We start from the raw sequence: 17809 nt of genomic DNA on the forward strand, positions 1-17809 counted from the left end.
TGTCTACTGTGGTCTAGTTATCTGAATATGAGTGACTGCCCATTGTGAAAAAGACCCCAGCAATGTTGAGCTTCAAACGTTTTTTTTCCTTTTGCAAACCAAATTGCTTAATTTACTGTTTGTCTCCGTAGATTCGAAATGACGATACCAGCTCCTCTATCAATTTCCTCACGCGAGTCACTGGCATAGGGTGGGTATTTTTGTCATAGACCTTGCTGTGCCGGCTTCAGTTAGAAATCTTTCTTGATGAGCATTTCTGGGAAGGAGGATTCTCAGTACTCCCGGGAGGCTGGCCACTGGATGGCCGCTACAATGGGATGGGTTCCGTCCTGCAGACCCTGGGAAGGGGAGCTTTTTGAGTTCTGGATGGCAGTCTTGAGGTATGCGTTCCTAGCTGATAGCTGTTCAGTTGGTTTTAGGGAGCAGTGTTTATTCGTACATTGGGTTCCAGTCGATATATAGTGGTACAGTGTAATATAGCCTCATATCTGTATTGGGGAAGTGTGTTTTAGACTGACGCTCTGACCTGGTACAGTGGATTTTAGGTTGAGGTTGGTTCTGGTACATTGGTTTATAAGGTGCAGTCAGTGTATTTTTTGCAAAGTCTCTAGTGGTGTTTTATTTGCATGCTAAGTGCTCTTCTCTCTTTTAGCCCTGCTGCTGCTCGAAAGCTGGTGGACGAAGGAATCCGAACCCTGGATGGTGTGTACAGAAATGTTTCTCCTCTGGTCATGCATTAGTGGAAATACAGGGATGGATGTGCTATTGGTGTGAATGTTTATCAATTTGCCATATTAATGTTCTACTAACAACAGGCCTTGACTTAGTCTGTTATGCTCCATTTAGCACACATTATCAATTCCATGTGCCTCTGTAGGACAATCTGTAATTTTCCCTGCTCGGGAGGGGGGAGAGAGAAGGGGGTGCGCTCCAGGAAGGTCCCATGTTTGCCAGCAGGACAATCTGTAATGTTCACCGATCAGGGGGTAGGCAGAGAAGACGCATGGCAGTGAAAACGACTGCGCTCCAGGAAGGTCCCATGTTTCCCTGCAGGACAATCTGTAATTTTCCACGATCAGGGGGGTGGCAGAGAAGACGCATGGCAGTGAAAACGACTGCGCTCCAGGAAGGTCCCATGTTTCCCTGCAGGACAATCTGTAATTTTCCACGATCAGGGGGGTGGCAGAGAAGACGCATGGTAGTGAAAACGTCTGCGCTCCACAGAGGGGTAGTCTTTCTTGGGCTAAAGTTCTTTGTGGAGTAGGAACAAGAAAGAGTTCATATTTGATCTGGCCAGGCTAATGTCAGAAAACCTATTTGGGGAGAAAGAGTTTCTCCGACACGGCTTGAATAGAATAATATGTCTGCGTGGAGTCTAAATCGATGACAGCTATGTCAGCGGACTTGTTCGGATTATTTCCGCAACAGTTCGCCGGCGAAAACTGCCATCGATGCACTCTTCAAAACTACACTGTCTGAAAGGGACAGATTGCATGGTTCCGGTTGCTCAAACTCGCTCTCCGCAACAATAGCAATGCCAGGCACACTCGGCACCGTGACATGTGTTCCCATAGGATTGGTGACAGAGAGATTAACTGCAGTCGAGTCTGGATAAAAAAAAGCATATATCAGCAGCCGAAAGATCCTTTGATTGGTGTTTCACTGGTTTCTTTCTAGGAGGACAAGCCGTTAGGGTCGAGCAAGTTTTGCATCTTAAAACGCTACCAGAAAGTTCCATTTGGTTGCGTTCTAGAGTGAAGCTTGTGGTTTGGTTAAGCGTGGTGGCAGCATATCCGTACGTAGTGTATACAAATTCCATCTCATTGCAGTCTTCACACAGCAATATGTCACAACAATTGAGCGAGAAGAGGTATTGCTGAATTTCTTCAATACCAGCTTAAGCGTTTGGGAAAAGCAAAGAAAGAGGGACATACTTAAAAGCACAAAATCGGGATATGCTTCTGCGAGGCACCGCAAGGCGCCACGGCAAAGAGGTGCTTCACCGGTGTTTCCGCTTGGTGCGCACAAAGTCTCCCTTTTTGAAACGTAATGCGAAAAGGGGGCGGTGCCACGGCTTCAAAGCTCGCAAAAGTTAGTTCAATTGTTGGAGTTGAAATCCAGCCAGGAGAGGTCGGTGCAAAGCGGTGCTTCACCGTTGCTTCCACTTGTGTAATACTTGTAGAAGGGCAGTAATTAATTCAAAGGTAAGTAAAACATGTCATAATAACTTTCATAATATCTGTTTCAGGTAAGAATAAATGAAACTAGACCAGCAGGTAAATACTTTTTCAACACTTGTAATACTTTTCTCAGTGGCGTAACACTTTTAGAAGTCCTCCCTATCTAGGTATGAGTGTCTCACAGTCGGATTGGAAGGCAGAATAGAAGAGGCCCATCTGCATAAAGTCGGTAGTTCCAGGCAAGACGTCTGTAGAGCTTTTCTATTGTAAAAAATGGGTCCAGGCACTTCGGTGAAGGCTCCCTAAAGGCTAACGACTCTAGGGAAGTTCTGCCAAGAGTCTCACAGTACCCTAAAGGTGAAGCAAAGGATGCAGCACAGTGCCCCTGCAGCAGCAGACCCGGTCACCAGATTCTTGGTCAGGCAGACGAAAGAAGGGACACTGGAATAGTTCTTGCAGCAGCAGTCAAGTGAAGAGGCTCTATCTAGACAAGGGATTCTTCGTGGTTCTATGATTTTGGCGCCCTTTTCAAAGCACCAGTGAAGAACGGTTACCTGCCGATTAGTCTCACTTTCTCAATCCAGCACTCTGGTGAGGGGACTTCAAGGAGTGGAATCTTGCCTCTGGAGGGCCGGCTTTAGTCCACCAAAGATTGGGGTCGGGGGATGGAGGGGTTGATCTTCAGAAGGCCATGCACTGCACAATGGCCACAGGTCCCAGGGTATTGGCGGTTGGCTGCTGGTGAAGGTCGCAGCTCGTTGCGGGATGGCTTGAAATGTAGGTCGGTTTGAGACTGATTGGTTCCACCAGTCTAAGGAAGAGAGCCGTCCTCTTCGGAGTTCTCCTGGCACTTGGAAGGAGGGGTTGACAGCAGCGATTTACTCGGAAGGCATCTCTGGTCGCCTGGAAGTGGCTGTGGGTGTCTCTCCACCCTCGTTGATTCTTCAGTTTCAGTGGTGAGCTTGCCTTCAGCCTCAGGATCCATGCCTCTTCTGCAGGAACCCAGCCAATCAGCACCCATGCACCATCAAACTGTTGGTGCTGGCTGTCTTTTTGGGACAGATAATCTCCCAGCTGGAACTGGTTTCCGGGCAGGCAAAGCAGAAGAAAAACAGAAGAGTTTCGGAGTTCTCCCCTGTTTCCTGTCCTCTGACACACTGGCACCCTGACGGGCTTCACAAAGGGATCCAGCCGAAGATGGTCAATCCTGAACCTCCCCCACCCTGCATGGTAGAAGGACCAAGAAAGGACAAGCCATCTTGAATTGGCAGAAAAAAGAAAACAGTCACCATTTCAGGTCAATTGTGTCCCTTCTGTGCACTACTACGGCTTGAGTACAGCCTGGGAGTAAACATTGCACAAGTGTAGGTAGGATAAAACCACTGCCACCAGCCATTCAGATTAGCTTGTCTCCAAAATGTTACCGGAGTAGTGAGAAAGGGGGTACAGTGTCACCCCTTGTTAGGCAAGATTGTATGGAGTAACCCTGTGGGAGACTACACCAGCTTTGTCCTCTTGATAATGAGTAACCCACCTATTGATATAGGTCTGTACTACACAAGTTGGTAGAGTGACTGAGCAGCCGGACCTATCTCAAGAGGGGTAAATGTGAGCTGTAGAGATGGAACACTGAGATTCACAATTACAAGTATCCAAATGGCACCTATACTCGAGGTTTTCTAGTAAAATAATTATTTATTTAACAATCAGTTTTTAAGTAAGCTTTATTTTAGAAAGGGCAATATGCAACAGTACAAATACACTTCACAATACTTCCTCAGATTTAAGATAAGCCAGTAGATACCCTTCAAAGATGTCCCACATACACTTTCTACACCCTGAGGTGACTTCAATTACTAGGACACTGTGGACATTGATATATCACTTTTTACACTTAATGTAATACTGAGTTGGTGGAAAATATTAGGGAAGGAAAAAAGGTAACAGGTTCTCACAGCATGTGAATATCAATCTCCCAATTAAGTCTAGGTTAGACCTTTCTCAGCAATACAAGTTAAACTTGTGCACCACATATGAGGAACAGTTAAAACCAAAGTCAATGGGTCAGAAGAGTCTGCAGGGAGCCAGGACAGCCAAAGTCAATTTGAGCAGTGTCTAGGGAGCTGAGGTACTTCTTTAGATAGCACAAACATCTTGCACAATGTTAAATGGAGTGTGTGTTGTAAGAAAGAATCATTGTTGGGCCACACGCTGTAAGGCTTGTGAAGGGCAGAGCTGAAATCGACTCTGCAAAAAGCAGCTACTGCAAGTTTCCAGTGAGAACAAGTAAGCTACAGACACAAGAGGTAAGAACCCCTTCAGTCAAGACAGTACCTTAGGTTTGAAGAAGAGGATCCAGCTGGCTTCTGTTCTAGTTGCAGTCTTGCAGATCCTGGCTTCCCGGGCCTCAGTCGTGGGGACAAGAGGGAGGACGTCTGGAGGACTCCAGCACTGCAGTTTGAAGGTCGTCGACGGCTATGGGCTCTTTCCAAATCAGCAGCACTCTGTTGAGGTGGCTCAGGCTTGGGTCGTCCTGCTTCAAGAGGGTCCCCAGGATCTTCCTGGAGCTCTGGCCCGGCTTAAAGACGATGCACTCGCTTTTTTTTCCTGACCCCTGGCACGCAGTTCCAGCATCAGCAAGGATGTACAGCCAGCAGGGAGAGGTTTTTTTCCAGCACAGTTTTTCTTTGGGTCAGTTGGTCCCACCAACCCAAGGGAAGAAGTCGTCCCTTCTGGGCTTCTCCAGTCGATACAAAGTTGGAGCTTCAGCACTGCAGCAGGGCTTCACCAGGCAGGTCAACGGTCCAGGAGGGTACAGCAAGCTTCTCTTCCAAGTTCTTGCATCTGATCTTTCTTCCAGTGGTCAACTCTGCCTTCTGTTCAAGAGACCTTGCCTTTTATGCAGGTTTCTCCCATTCATGCACAGCCTAGCTGTCATTCACAGAGCAGGGTGGCTGCCCTGCAAGAATAGCCAGCCAGCCAATCGCCACTGGGTGCATTCAGGTAACCAAGGAGACTAAGGACAGGGAGGTTCGGGCACCTCACTCACTTCCTGCCCTGCCGGACACACTGGAGCCAGAGGTGGGCTTCAGTGCTGAAGCCCGCCCAAGGCAAAATGAACAAAATGCTTAAACCTGGTTTGGCGCACAGAGTAAAATCCCAAGAAAGACCTCACAAGCAAGAAATGGTGAGAATTTTGACAAAATGGGCACCAATGGCTGCATTACTGCAGCTGAGGATTCGGCCTGCGCTAAAAACGCACAATGGTAAGAAAAAAGTAAACCACTGCCACCAGCCATTAAAAGTAATGAGGGTAACATAACAAATGTTACATGAGTAAGTAGGAAAAGGGGCTACTAAGTAACCCCCCAGTACTTCAACATAAGATGGGGTGTACTGGACCTAGATAGGAAAAACAGGTAAGTAAAGTCAATTTCACTTTACTACATTTGGGAACAGTAGTTTATCCAAGAGAAGGTATTTAAACCTTATGAGAAATCAAAAGGACTTCTCTGTGACACTACACTGAATGTGCAGACTCCAAAACCAAAGAGAAAGAGAGTCCAAATCAGATCAAAAACACATGAGTGAGAAAAAGGTCTCACTCACTCCAGGATGAAAATTGGTCCTAATGTCCAGCAAAAGAGTTGGGGTCTCTAAGTCTGAAGGGAATTGGTACAGAAATGAGAATTCTCCCTAACACCCCTCAGCAAGATGGTGTGTGCTGATCTTGCAATAGAAAAGATAAGGATACTAAATACCCCCCTGCCCATGAGGACATGTGTTCCCACAAGGAAAATAGCAGAAAATAAAAAGGGAACCCCATGGGACTTCCAGCAACACTGCACATGGAGTGCTGTGTTTTGTAAAAGTCAGATGTCCATGATTATTTTGATTCAGAAAATTACAAATCTGAAATAGTAATAATCACAAGCATCACCCTGCAGCAGAATGCCACTCTGAACTCGCTCCCCCTCTCTTACGTACCTTTTGGCAGCACACTGTATTCACTTGCGTGGATGGGAACCGTCGGCGCAGGGTTCTTTTCATTCTTTTTTTTTTTCTTTTTTTTTTTAATAACTTTTCCCCCTGCTTTCCTTTTTATGGACAACCCTGCTCCCCTTGATTGACATTATGGGAACTCGGTTCTTTTTCCAGTGCCGAATTCAGCATTTTTGTCTTTTTTAATTAAATTTTGTTTTTTAAAAATTCTGTTTATTTCTACAGATACCGTAAAAGTCACTGCCATATGCCATATGCCACAAAACCTGGAGGAAAGTCTGACTCCAAGAGAAAGGTACCAAATTAAATATAAAAGGATCCCAAAGATAGGGCAAAAGTATGAGTGAGCGTGGAAAAGTGTTCCCAATCACTCAGGAGAACTGACAAAATCACCCGTACTCCAGCAAAACGTTTTGGGGGACTCGCATGTGAAGGGGATTTCACATAAAAATGAATCTACCTAACAGTCCCACAAGGGTTTAAGCATCGATTGAGTGTCTTGGAACATTGCAAGAGAGACAGGGCTTTGACAGGTCTTGGCCATGACAACGCTGGTCGTCCTCAGCAGCAGGCTTCTAGGTCTTCAGCACAGTGATCTTCCTCTTCCAGGTCTTGGCTCCAGTTGACTATTTGGGAAAGGGCTCAAGGGCCTCTCTGGTAGCTTCCCGTGCCTGCCTGTGGTAATGATGAGCAGCATTCAAACTGTCATGGGCTGTCCAGTCATGGACAGCCTTTTATCCCACGTCTGCCCAGCCACAGACATCCTCTGACTGGACAGTGGATTGGGAGAAGACAGTCCCATCACCAGCATCCTGCTAGGCTGCACACACACCTCACTTTGCCTGGAATCCAAACTGGAGCCTGTGAAAGTGAATACTTTTTATGGTATTTCCTGACCTGAGAAGGCAAGAAGAAGGCCAAAGAGCATGATGGGCAAAGGGCAGGGTGAAAAGCGCATGGCAAGGCCATTTTGAGTATATGGGGCCTCCAGTACAGGTTTGGTGGTAATTCTGTAGTAAATCTGCTGAAATACCCCCAAACCTGCTCACTGTTACCACCAGTGCTCCAGATAAGGTTTTGCAGTGCGAGTATTTTACTTGCTATTTTGTTAAGTTGGGAGTAAAATGATTTTTAGGGAGTAAAACGTTGGGAGTAAAATGAATTCCAGTAGCAGTAGAACAAAGTTCCCAAGTCGGCGCAAAGGAATGAATGAGCGAGTGAGGAAAAAGCCCCACTCACTCAGGAGAATAAATAAAGAAATCCCAGAAGTCGGAAAAAAAGTGCTGGGGGTCTCGGGTTGATGGGAATTGGCACACGAATTAAACATTCGCCTAAAACACGCCACACTGAAACACAAGACACAAGTCGCCACTCTCACACAAATCAAGTTCTCCTAAATCAGTAGTCTGTCTTCCCCAATAAAACATCCATCCCTAGAATGTACTCTGGAATGTCAGAAATTAAGACAATGGCTGTGAAAGGGGAACCTTCCCCAATCAACATTTTCTCTTCAAATGGCTTGCTCACTATCTCTAGCTCTCCATATCCATTCATCAGTACTCTGGGGCCAGACAACCTTTTCAGATTTCCATTAAAAATAGTCACCTCTGCCCCTGGGCACTGTTTCACTTTGCCATCCACCTATAAAGTCGGTGGCACAAAAGGGCATTTACTCTCAGACAAGCTTTCTCTATTAAATGAACCTCAGTCAAATTATGGTATACCTTTGCGTGCGCTTTTGGGTTCAACTCTTCCTCAGGGGGCAAGCTGGACCGTGTTTTTATCAGCCATTTGCGCTTCATTTTCTTCCACTTCTCAAGCAAAATGTGTGTCGGTTTGCTGTCTTTCTTTTTTGGGCAGCATAGCCACTTCTCCAATCTGCCCCCCTTGAGTGGGCCCTACCAGAGTTAATAACGCACATTTTCATGTGGCTGGGAGTATTGCGCAACAACCATGCCCTCATTCCAGAAGTGAACACCTCCACATCAGGACCAACAAAATTGACATGGCATGCACAGTGCATTCCCATTTTGCACAGTTGGTCTGTAGCTTCCACCAGTGAGTGCAATGCACTCCACGTTCCTCCATATCCATTGTAGTAGCATATACACTCGCCAATGCTGATATTGGCCAATTAAGCCATGTATGATTCCCTTGGGCCACCTGAACCCCACATATCATTTGGCTTAACATTACATTCTTTGTAATTGAACACATTTTTAGTAACTCTGCTTGTATAGGAAACACATCCTCCACATTGTCCACAAGGCCTTCTGGGGCAAGGGGCCTCATTACCTGCAACTCTCTTCCTAAATATCTTCCTTGTCGAGCTCATCCGCCTCCAACTCCCTCAGGGTCAGTCGCTTCTCCAAGCAACGAGTTGGTGGTAGATCTCTTTCTTCAGCTGGGGCCTCCCTCTGGAACAGCCTCCCTGAAACTTGAGGAGAACCATCTATGGTCCGGAAGCACCTCAAGACCTTCCTCTTTGCTTCTGCTTTCTCCCCCCCTCTTCCCTGCTGAACCCATGGCTCAAACTGAAACTGCACTGGTTTCCTGGCCACCCTCTGATCTCGGGCCCAGGTGCCCTCCCCCACCAGTTGCACACCTGCACTGCCTCCTTAGCAACCCCGCACTTGGGGCCTGTTTTCTCTATCCCTACAATCCCCTACCATCCGTTGCCACCAGCTGGCTGCACTTTTTACTTATTCGTGCTCTGAAACACTTGTGTACGAGTGTGAAAGAAATAAAATATCAATTGCTTTTATTTATTCTATTTATTTTTTACTGTTGATCCCATGTACTGCACTGTCCCCTACCCCTTCCCACCGCATTTTTCCCCTTCCCCTGCACTTGCACAATCTCAATGTCACCTGGCCTAGTAAGATCGTTGCCTGTCTTCCCTCTGTTCCCCCTCCCTTGCCTCATCACGCCTTGAAACACTTGTGTATAGGCGCGTTATAAATGCCATATGATATATCATATAAGCTCCCGAATCACAAAAGCCAGCGAAATACCATCTCTCCTGTTTTTTGCCTACACATCTTGGCTATGTCAAGTAATTCATTCTGTGTGTAATCTCTAATTATGCATGTATTTTGAATATTCCCTGCCCCGACCTGCCCTTTAGATTTATGAATTACTAATGAACATGCTGGGTAAATTCATCCTCTCTGTGAAGCGCCTGGGGTTTCTCCCTCAGAATTCTCTGTCGACAAGGCGCAACTCTAATTCCTCCTCCCAGTCCAAAGTCTCAGGGTCACTATCACTCACATCCCCGGACCAAGAAGTTGAATCCCAATTATCTTTCCTGATGAATGCTCGTACTCTAAACTTAGGACTGTGGCTCTTCTGTCTGCCCCTCTGCATAGCTACGCACACTGCAAGGTAGCCCGTTTGTCTTCCATGTCGTCACCTCGCTTGACTGATGATTCTTACGTTTCTCTCAAGATTAATTGTTCTTTTAGCAGGGAAATCTCATCGGCTAATTTTCAGATTTCTGCTTCTTTAACCAACACATTCTCATGTGCCTTTTTGAGCTTGGCTGAAAACTACCATCCCATTTTTCTTGCCGCTTTTCACTCTTTTCCCCTATGGTAACCCCTCCAAGCACTTGCTAATCACCACAGGTGAAATATCTGCCTCTAATGAATGCCATGCAATGGGCGCGACCAACCCATTCATAAACTCAGCCACGTCTGACCAAGGGCTGCAGATTGGTCATCTGCGAGCGTGGCTGATCGCCTCCCCTTCATCTATCTTGTGCACCAACTTCTCTTTTCCTTTCCCGAATGGCATTGTTTCTGCAAATCCTGCCAACTACCCCATTGTTTTATATGGGAGTGTGTTTGCGCTGGGATTAGCCTAGAACAAGCGCACACCTCTGCAGGTTCATATTTGCTTGAAACAATCCACTCACTCAGATGAAAGGTCTTTTTACTTTGCAGTTATTTTTGCAATAAGTAGATAAAAAGGCAAATGATCACTACAAACTGCACAGGAAAGGATGCTGACAAATAGTTAAAAGCACAAATCAACTGGAGCACAGTTCTTGCGTTCCTTCGTTATTTAGACTGCGCTAGGGACCCTCAGTGGACACCGGACTGGATAGCTCTTCTCCCACAGACCAGCACCCAGTATGACACAGCAGACTGGAACAGTCTCTTAGAGGCCTTCGGTTCAGGATTGCTCGCTGGTGAGCCCCCTCCGCCCCCCCCCCCCGAACTTCCTGTTAGGTAAGATCTTCATATTTATGATCAATCTTCCTAACCTGTGTCAACCCCAGTACATTTTGCTTGGACTTGGTAATGATTTGACCTTGTCCCTAGGGGAGTAGGAATCTTTTTTTCCATCTTGCCTAGTCTTTTACTCTTTTTATGGATGACCCTTTTTATGTCTCTTCATAACTTTTGGGCTTAGACTGGGTTGCGCCTTTGGGCTCCCCTGTTAATTTCTCTTTTGTATACTTGGGTGGCGACTGATAACATTTTTTGTTATAATTACAAGTTTATTTGAATGGCTGGTGGCAGTGATTTTACCTTTATGACTTTTAGTCGTTTTTACTCTCAGGCTATTTATTCAGCCTCGGTAATGCACAGAAGGGCCACCGTTCTGCTAGAATGGTGGATTCCTTCTTTTTCAGCATTTTTAAGTATGTTGTTGTTTCTGAGATCGTCCCCTGCCGTTCAAAGTGGGGAACGACCTTCGTGGCAGTTTTGTCTTTGACGGGAATCCTTTGTATTCCCCACCCAGGCTCCAGAGTGTCTGAGAAGGCAGAATGCGAGGGAGGAGTCCAAAACGCTGCAGCCCTTTTTTGTCTTCCACCTTGCCTGAAAGGAACCAAGTTCCAATCGGTTGGAGGGGCTGGCTGTCCTCATTGGACATCCAGAGCCTCCCTTTCTGTAAACTGTAGGGAGAGATTGCAGAAGTTGTGCTGTAGTTCCTGATAAATACTCTGATCCTGGAAGCTGCTGACAAGTCGACCACTGGAGCTGAAATCGAAGAGGAAGATGAAGAAAGGACGGCTGTAGCAATTTCCAGTGACAGGAGTGCCTTTTGTGTAACCAGAGCCTGCTGTAACCCTTCCTTCCAATCACCCTCGGGGTCCCGAACACGACGACTCCTACCCAGAGCCTGGTGAGATCCATTAGTCTACCGGACCTGCATTTTGTGCCAAGTCACGACGTGCTGCATCCTTGCTGGGCTGCAATACCCCAATACCCTGGGACCTTGAGCCATTGTGCAGTGCATGGTCTTCCGAAGTCTGACGCGGTCCGAAATTTAGGTGCCCGCCTCCTGGCTCTCCAGAGACACAATTCGAATCCTGAAGTCCCCTCACCAGAGTGCAGGACAGAGAGAGTGAAAGTGAAGATAATCCGACCGGCGATATTCATTCTTCATCTAGCTGCTGTAAAAAGGTGCTAAATTAACAGACCTGCGAGAAAGCATGAAGTGTCCGTTGCTGGAAGCCTTCCCTGATGATTGCTGCTGCAAGTTCCCATCTAGTGTCCAGTTCTTTCGTCTCTAGACAAAGCAACCACGGACCTTGTCCTGTTTTGCTGCATCCTGAAGGCATCCACCCAAAAGCTCTTCTTTTCTCCTAAGGCACTGTGTGGGCTTGGGTATTACTTACCTTAACTCTGTTGTGTATCCTGTGATGCTGAGTGAATGGCTTGTGTGGTTGGAAGTTAGCCAATACCACTTACCCAGGCATATTGCTGGCACACATATAGGGCGCCTTCTCAGAAGTCCCTGAACACTAACACTTTAACTAACTGAATACTTACTTGTTTAAAGAATATCTACTATGGAGCTTTGACAACTGAACCCTATCTCAACCTGCTTACAGCGGGCACCTAGCCCACTAGGGTTCCTCTGAGAAAACTCATGTAATGGACTGTGGAAGGGCTGGATAAGAAAAGGATTCGGTCTTGAAGTGTAAAAGTACTTATTTGCTGAAAGAATTAGTGTGGCAACTATCTCTGTGAAAGAAGAAGTTACAAAGTGTCCTTAAGTTTCTTACCTTTGAGTTGCATTGTGCCCTCCTCTAAAAGTATATACGTTGCTTTACTTACTTAGAATGGTGTTTTCCCCCTGTTAGGGAGAATTCTCTCTTTAGGCTGAATTTCCTAACCTAGTGAGTCCCCCAGCAGCTTTGCTGGATTTCTGGAGTTTGTTTTTTTTCCTCCTGCCAAGAGTGAGACTCTTTTTCTCCCACTCTTGAACATGATTAATGGTATTCCTTTGATTGGTAATGTGTTTTATGGGCTATGGGGTCCTTTACTCCATAGGGTCTCATGTGTTTTTCCTATGTGTGTTACACAGCACCCTCCGTGCAGTAACACCGGGGTGCCATAGTGACACCCCACCATAGACTCCATACCCTGGGACTGACTACTGTCTCCCAGGGCATGTAAAGTCACCATTGGCTTTACTAGTCCCAAATTATTAACAGAAACCAGCACAAACCATCATATTGTGGATGTACTGGTCGGGGCAATTCGGTTGCCCCGGGGTCTGTTAGTCGAGGGGGCACGTCCCCGTCCCCCCTGATCGAGTTTTGGCTGGTGGCACTGGATACTACTTTTTATATTCGACCGCAAATATATCCCTATGGGATTTTCCCATTGTTCGAGGCTACCAACTTTAATTATTTAATTCTTATAGCCTCGAACATACCGCCGGTTTATTTAATTAATATTAATTCTCCGGTTGGTATTTTTGCCAAGACTCTATTGTAAAATGGCGTTTATGTTCTCTTCTGTGACTCCAACCCAAGTCGAGCCCTTTGTTCCACTTTTTGGCGGGCTTCTCCACAGAAGTGGTGCCTCTCTGTCTGGGTACCACAGGGGGTGTGGGAGGGGGTTTAGGCACCCTGGACCGAGTTACCTTGGTTCTCTTGACCTATTGTGAATACTCTGTATACTGCCTAACTCTTCTTGAGGGAAGTCTGACTGCTCAGCCACAGCTACCAAGTGAATCTGTGTGGTACAGACTGCTACCAAGTGGGTTTACTGCCAAACACCTGTAGTCTTAAATCTTTTGCAGTGGTCCCAGAAAGAACTGCACAGGTTTCTGCCTAACACCCCGCTTCTGAAAAGTAATAAGTGTTGGTACCGTTTTATCATTGCTTAACTGAATTAGTGTAAAAGCTTACCAATAGGGTTTACCTACCTTCAATAAGTGTGTTCTTCTTAAAGTGTAATTGGGGTTTGCTCCCCTTAATCTGTTTTATATAGACCTAAAACAGTCTACAAGTTAATACTTATTTTACAATTTGCTTGACGCCCCTCTTAGTATTTACATACCTTGAATTGCTGCTGCTCTTCTAAACTTGTAACACTGGGTTGTGCCTCCCCTGAAACTGCCTAGAGCATTTCCAAAATAGTCATACTTACCTTGAAATACATTGTGTCTTTCTTAAAGTGTAATTGGGATTTGCTTTCCCTGATTTGCTTAGTGCATTCTAAAAAGGGGTGTTAAGTGTTCATACCTATCCTTGAGTAGTTTAAGGCCCTCCAGAAAGTATGAGTTGATTTACTAGCTCTGAACTGAATTCTAAAGTAATGTTGCAAGGAATATACTTGTAACGGGGTTGGTGTATTATGTGATTTCATAACTGAGTGTCATTGTATGACTGACCGGATCTACTACCCTTGAATTACTGACTGTATGCGAAGGAAAGGCCAGGAGGAAAGACCATCATCCCTCTTTGCAGCTCTTCGCTGCTCGTCGGCGCTCGGGGTACGCTAAGAGCTAAGGCTCTTCACCCCCTTCCTCATCCACCCCCCTCTCCCACCTCTACTTGTAGCCTGATCCACACTGAGGCTCAGGCTCCACTCTTACCCTGCTGTCCTACTTGCCAGAAACCTTCGTCTCCGCACACGCAACCTGCCCTTTCCGATGCGCTGCTATGCACCGTGTACTAGCGTCCGCAACTTCAGAGTTGCCAGTAGGTGTCCGCGAAAATCCTTCCGCAGATATAATTCTGCACGCGGCATGCCGTCTAACCTCTGTGACACACCCCCCAAGGTGCATAACGCCTGCCGTAACATCACTAAAATACTCACTAAAGGAACCTTGACTTTCACTCAGAGCCCAAGGGCGGAGGGGAGAACTTTCGCACGTTACTCTGCATGCAACCAAGCTGTTGCACTGCCTATTCCCACTGCAATGCCTACGCCCAATCCTGCTGTTGCTGCACTGCCCATGCCCACTGTAATGCCTACACCCAATCATGTTGCTGCACTGCCTATGCCCACTGTAATGCCTACACCCAATCATGCTGTTGTTGCACTGCCTATTCCCACTGTAATGCCTATGCCCAATCAAGCTGTTGCTGCACTGCCTATGCCCACTGTAATGCCTATGCCCAATCATGCTGTTGCACTGCCTATTCCCACGGTGATGCCTGCGCCCAATCATGTTGTTGCTGCACTGCCTATGCCCATTGTGATGCCTGCACCCAATCATATTGCTGCACTGCCTATGCTCACTGTGATGCCTGCGCCCAATCATGTTGCTGCACTGCCTGTGCCCACTGAATTGGCAGCACCCAATCATATTGCTGCACTGCCTATGCCCACTGTAATGCCTACGCCCAATCATGCTGTGCCTAAGCCCACTGTGATGCCTGTGCCCAATCATGTTGTTGCTGCACTGCCTGTGCCCACTGAATTGCCTGCGCCCAATCATGTTGTTGTTGCACCACCTGTGCCCACTGAAATATGCCTGCCTTCTCATGCCGCTGCATCCCCAATGCCTGGCCCTCCATGCACGTCAAACCTCCCTGCATGTAACAACCACGCCCCCACAGAGCCACTCCCTACCGCTCTGCCATTCCGCACCACACCTCTACTCCCTTCTCACATCACCTTACAGCACCCTGAACGTACCCTAAAATGTGCACTAATTAATGCACGTTCTATTCCTGCACATCCCCTCGACATTCATGATCTTATCACCAAAGACAATCTCGACATACTTGTAATTACTGAAACTTGGCTGAACGAGCTCAGGCCCTGCACTCTCTTTAGCTATCCCCACAGATTACGCTATCTAGAGGAAAGACCGCACCAACCAGAGAGGTGGTGGTGTTGCCCTTATAGCCAAGAACTCCCTTAGCATCAGGGAATCACCGGGACAACAGGGACAACTTGAATTCAACTGCGACTACCTCCCACTTAAAATCAACCTGTCTCACACCTGCACCATCAGTATGCACATTGTATACCGACCTCCCGGCCCCTGCACTGACTTCCAAGACTCTCTCGTCCACGCCCTATCGGATAATATAAAAAAAAACTTCCAATATCATCCTCTTGGGCGATCTTAACCTGGGCCTAAATGACCCTAAAGATCTTCATGCCAAAACCCTTAATAAAGCCCTTACCACCCTTGGCTTCGCACCCACCATCTCGGAACCCACTCACATTAAAGGACGCACCTTGGATTGGGTCAACCAGCACAATTGCTCCATTCTGGTCACTGCCAATACCCCCATCCCATGGTCCGACCACCACTATATCCAGTTCAACCTCACCGCTAAGCAAAAGCACTCCATCCCTACCACCCCTTGCCCAGCGGCACTTACCAGGAGCTCACGTAAACTCACTGCGGAAAATCTGGCGCCATACCTAACGGTTCCCGCGCTTCGGACGCCCTCCTCCAACAATACAGACATTCTTGCTAGCACCTTCAAAAACATTATCACCAATGCTATAGACACCATTGCTCCCCTGGACCCCAAGAAAGCCAAGAAAATCCAGCACTCCAACACCTGGTTCTCCAATGAGCTGCTCAAACAACGCTCAGAAAAACGATCCGCCCTCTCTACCTGGAAAGCTAACCCCTCAGAATCGAACAGGAAGGCTTTCAAAACCATTTCCAAGTCATATAAAAATGTCATCAAAGCTAAGGCCCTCTCATTTAACTCAAGGATTAATGACGCCAAATCTAACTCCAAAGAAATATTCTCTATCTTTAGAGAATTGGAAAAACCCTCCGCCCCCACCCCCCCCCCCCCCTACGCTCATCAACGATGCAAACTGGTGCAACAGCATTCAATCGGCAATACTAGACAAGCTCAACACCCTTCAATCCAAAATCATTGGCCACCAAAAAGTGCTCGAAAAGCTTATAGTTAGCCAGCACAGCAAATCGCCCACCCCACCTGCACTGAACCTCCCCTCCCCCCTTCGAATTCAGAGACATCACAGAATCGGAGGCCATTACCTTGCTCAAATCCATGAAACCCTTCAACTGCAAAGGTGATGCCTGTCCAGCCCAACTCATCAAAGACTCTGCTCCCACATTGGCTCCCTTTCTCACTGCCTTTATCAACGCTTCCTTCAGGACAGGTCTTGTTCTCAAAGAAGCCTGGGTACGCCCACTAATAAAAAAGCCTCCACTCGATCCCACCATCCCCGGGAACTATAGGTCTATCGCCACGGTCCCATTCCTGCTAAAAATTCTCGACAAAGCTGCATATATGCAAGTACAAAAATACCTGGAAGCGAACCAACTCCTAGGCCTGCGGCAATCAGGTTTCCGCCCACGACATGGCACTGAATCCGCCCTCCTCGATTTAAAGAACCAAATGGATGACATGAGAGATGTAGGCCAACCTGCACTCCTCCTGCTCCTTGACTTCTCAGCTGCATTCGACCTGGTCGACCACAACACCCTGTACCGTCACCTTGTCTCTGCAGCTAACTTCTCCCCTAAAGCATGCAACTGGATTACTTCCTTTCTCCAAGACAGGACTATGAAAGTTTTCTCTGAATCAGCCTCTGCCACCCCCAGCCTCCTCAAATGTGGAGTCCCACAAGACTCCTGCATAGCGCCAACGCTCTACAACCTTTTCACTAGGCCACTGTTTAGCATCCTGGATTCCCTGGGCATTTCATACACCAATTACGGGGATGATACGCAGGTGTTAATCCCACTCACAGGTGACTACAAAACTGACATGTCTAATCTCACGACTATCTACTCAACTATCCAATCCTGGATGGCTGACAACTGGCTTTGCCTAAACGGCATAAAAACGGAACTCATACTTATCGGCTCACCCACTACCCTGGGCAACCTCAGTCAGGAATACTCCTCTTTCACTATCGACAACACACCCATCAAGGTGTCTGATTATGTCAAAACACTTGGCGTCTACCTAGACTCAAACCTCACCATGGACAGACAAGTGAATGCTATTTCCACCTCATCAGCCTACTACGCGAAAATCATCAATGCAGCCAGACCATTCCTATCTCAACAGAATTGCCTCACCATAGCCAGAGCCATTATTGCCTCCAGACTAGACTATTGTAACGCCCTACTATCCGGGACGTCATGCAAAAACCTTTCAAAACTACAACTAGCGCAAAAAAATGAAAACAATGGCCTCAGGGCAGCCACGGGGACCTCTAGGAAATAACACATCTGCAAAATCAGGAGACAGGTCCACTGGCTCCCAGTTAAACAGAGAATCGTCTTCAAAACTCTCTCCCTGGCGCACACATGCCTCCATGATGCTGCCCATCTGTACCTTGTACAGAGGATTGTCAAACGCACTCCCACAAGACCTCTTAGGGAAGCGTACTCTAACCTTATCCTTGTGCCTAAAACCAAAA

The 17809-nt window shown here is 47.0% G+C and overlaps 1 protein-coding gene across 1 annotated transcript in view; it reads left to right on the forward strand.

The window, feature by feature from the left end:
• The window catches only part of POLB (DNA polymerase beta), a 230210-nt gene that overhangs the window by 35497 nt on the left and 176904 nt on the right, over positions 1-17809 (forward strand). Inside the window, exons 5-6 of the mRNA XM_069617656.1 lie at positions 132-190; positions 653-702. Of these exons, the coding sequence (XP_069473757.1) occupies positions 132-190; positions 653-702 (109 nt within the window). The remainder of the gene's footprint in view (positions 1-131; positions 191-652; positions 703-17809) is intronic.

Source organism: Ambystoma mexicanum, chromosome 10 (assembly GCF_040938575.1).
Source record: "Ambystoma mexicanum isolate Mex_15411 chromosome 10, UKY_AmexF1_1, whole genome shotgun sequence".
NCBI lineage: Eukaryota > Metazoa > Chordata > Amphibia > Caudata > Ambystomatidae > Ambystoma > Ambystoma mexicanum.